We start from the raw sequence: 2,784 nt of genomic DNA on the forward strand, positions 1-2,784 counted from the left end.
AGGCTCCTGCAGAGACTCCAGCGGAAGACCACCAGACACACCCAGGTTCCACTGAGAGGAGGGTCTGCAAGACCCGCAGGTTCTACAAAAGAGCCCAAACCCAGGCCCAGGTGCTCCGAGCTGGATCTCCGTCCCAGCCTGCTGGAATGCAGAGTTCTGCCTTAGACTCAGTGCAGCACAGCTGGGAAGCAGACGAATCCTTCTACGTCATGATCTCTACTGGGCATGCGTGTTAGCAGAGCAAACACACAAAATGATTACGGGGCACAATAAACCAGGCAGCAGGCAGGTAAGAGACGGTGAAAAGAGAGAGCTGGAGGAAATGCCAAGGTGAGAAGGTTGTATTGATTCTAAAAAAGTATAAACAAGGCAAAACCCCAGCTACATGCCCCTCACTCACCATCAGCTCCTATCCCCTCCCCAATCTTATTTTCTTCTTCTTCTTCATTATTATTATTATTATTTAAATCTGTTCCAAAGACTTCTGGAATTTGTCCAGGCGTAAAACAACCTCCTCAACCCGGCAGCCTTACCACAAGCAAAACAACCCCCAAGCGATCAGCAGAATATGCATGCAGGCCCCTAGCAAAGTGCCCGGCTACCGTGGTGCCAGCCGGTAAGGCAGCTCCTGGAAAAGACGTGCAGAAGCGCTCCTGGCAGGGCTGCAGACTGGAGGGCTGCTCCGTGTGCGCATCACCTACCGTCACGGTCACACTGGGTGCGCCACAAGCTGTCCTCAAGACCTTTTTCTGCGTGAGACTTGTTACTCCGTTCTTCCCACACGATGGAAACCTGCACCCAGGTATAAGAACCAGGTTATTGCCAGAAAATTAGGGTTCTTCTATTGCTTAGATCTCCCAAAATTATACACTACATATGGCGGGTAACAAGTTGGCGGCTAGGAGAGCTGGTCTGGGATCACGTGGCTCCCTTGACGTGAGCACCAAACGTGCATGGTGTGCCCGGCGTTGGGATGGAAAGAGCAGGGTGGCATTCGCAGGCTGGCCTTTTAACCTGCCATCGCATCACATGTATTGTGACCTTTTGCAGGGAAGCCCAGCTGTCATCCTGCCAGGTGACAAGGAACAGGCAGCACGTGAGCAACAGCTGGGTAAGGTGAAAGGGCCCAGGACAGTGCCTGGAGCAGAGGTGGCTCAGGGAAGGGCTGACATCAAAAGAGCAATAAGCTCAGGAACAAAGTCCCTGTGACTCAAATTCATAAAATTAACAGTCAAATATTCAACGGAATGAAAAATTACTAATTCCCAAAATACCCCACTTGATACTTCTGAGCTCCTAAGAAGCAGCGTTATTTTTGTTTTGGGTTATTGTTTTTAAATACCACGTGTAATTCATCGTGCTTACACACAAACAGCCCTACCGCCAGATTTGCAAAGGTAGCAAACATTTAATCCCCCCAATCTGGCAGTACTACATCCAAGAATTCCAGGAAGGGAAGGGACCTGAAAAGTTCATTTGATCCATTCTACTGACAGCCTCCGACAGCCCCAAAATATGACTTTGCCCTCCCCACAAATACCTGGGAAAATATTGCAACATAAAATGCAATATAAAAAAATCTTGAGCCCTGACCGGTTTGGCTCAGTGGATAGAGCGTCACCCTGCGGACTGAAAGGTCCCAGGTTCGATTCCGGCCAAGGGCATGTACCTTGGTTGCGGGCACATCCCCCGTAGGAGGTGTGCAGGAGGCAGCTGACCAATGTTTCTCTCTCATCGATGTTTCTAACTCTCTATCCCTCTCTCTTCTTCTCTGTGAAAAATCAATAAAATTTTTTTAAAAAATCTTGAGCCTTTTAACATGCATTTTGCTGTAGTATATAATGCCTTGATTAAAAATGTATGTACTAATCATTTAACCAAGAAATACCAAAATCTAATAGACAGTTGTTTTTTTCCTTCCCCACTGAGAACATTTCTCTTTACTTGAAGCCAGTAGATTTGGGTCATCTCCCCGCCTGAGCAGCCTTCCCATCAAACCGCTGGGACCCCACGAGCACCCTGCTAGCGGCCACATCCACCTCCTGCATCACCCTCTGCATTTACACCTGGCCCTCTTTCAAACAGGATGAGCCCTGCACTCCACTGAGACAATAGCGGCCCTATCCTGCTACCAGGAACTGGGACGCCTGGGAAGAGAGGGAGGGAGCAGAGCGGAGAATGTGTGCATGCATTTTTCCCCCTCCTTCCCTTTAAAAAACTGATTTCCACATATTTTGGTCCAGACTTCCAACACACCGCACAGAGAAGCTGAAAAGAGAAGCCTCCTTCCTGCAAGCCTGGCCCGGGGAGGGGGGGGGGCGGCCCTGACCACCTTTCCCTGCCCTTGGGCGGAGGCGCCCCCCACGTTGGCAGTACCTGGGGGAGCCGCCTGAGGATGAGGCAGACATGACTAGGCATCAAAGCCGCAAAGGTGGGCAATGGGGTCAGCAGGCTCTGCTCAAGGGGACTCAGAGGGGCTTGTCAATGAGAATCTCAGGGGCCGGGCATCAAACGTCCTCTCTGAGGGGAGGAGGGTGGAAGCTTTGGGGGTGGCAGTTGGATGAAAACTTGGGAGGCGCTCCTCTCTACTGTCCAAGTCGCACAGCAACTGTCCTGCCAAAGTGGGGGGGAGAGAGGAGAGGCTGAGCGACCTGCGGGGCGGCGGGGGGCGCCGGCACCTTGTGGCTGCCTGAACTGGTCTTTTTTTGGGTGGGGGAGAGGGGTGGGTATACATGAGATGAACTCTGGGGACTCCTGGAAATACTTGAGACTTCTGGCTGTTGC

The 2,784-nt window shown here is 51.3% G+C and overlaps 1 protein-coding gene across 1 annotated transcript in view; it reads right to left on the reverse strand.

Annotated features, from left to right (window-relative positions):
- ODF2 (outer dense fiber of sperm tails 2) overlaps positions 1-2,784 on the reverse strand; it is a 34,268-nt gene that overhangs the window by 30,782 nt on the left and 702 nt on the right. Inside the window, exon 2 of the mRNA XM_015567129.1 lies at positions 702-792. Coding sequence (XP_015422615.1) covers positions 702-792 — 91 coding nt within the window. The remainder of the gene's footprint in view (positions 1-701; positions 793-2,784) is intronic.

Source organism: Myotis davidii, unplaced genomic scaffold (genome assembly GCF_000327345.1).
Source record: "Myotis davidii unplaced genomic scaffold, ASM32734v1 scaffold142, whole genome shotgun sequence".
NCBI lineage: Eukaryota > Metazoa > Chordata > Mammalia > Chiroptera > Vespertilionidae > Myotis > Myotis davidii.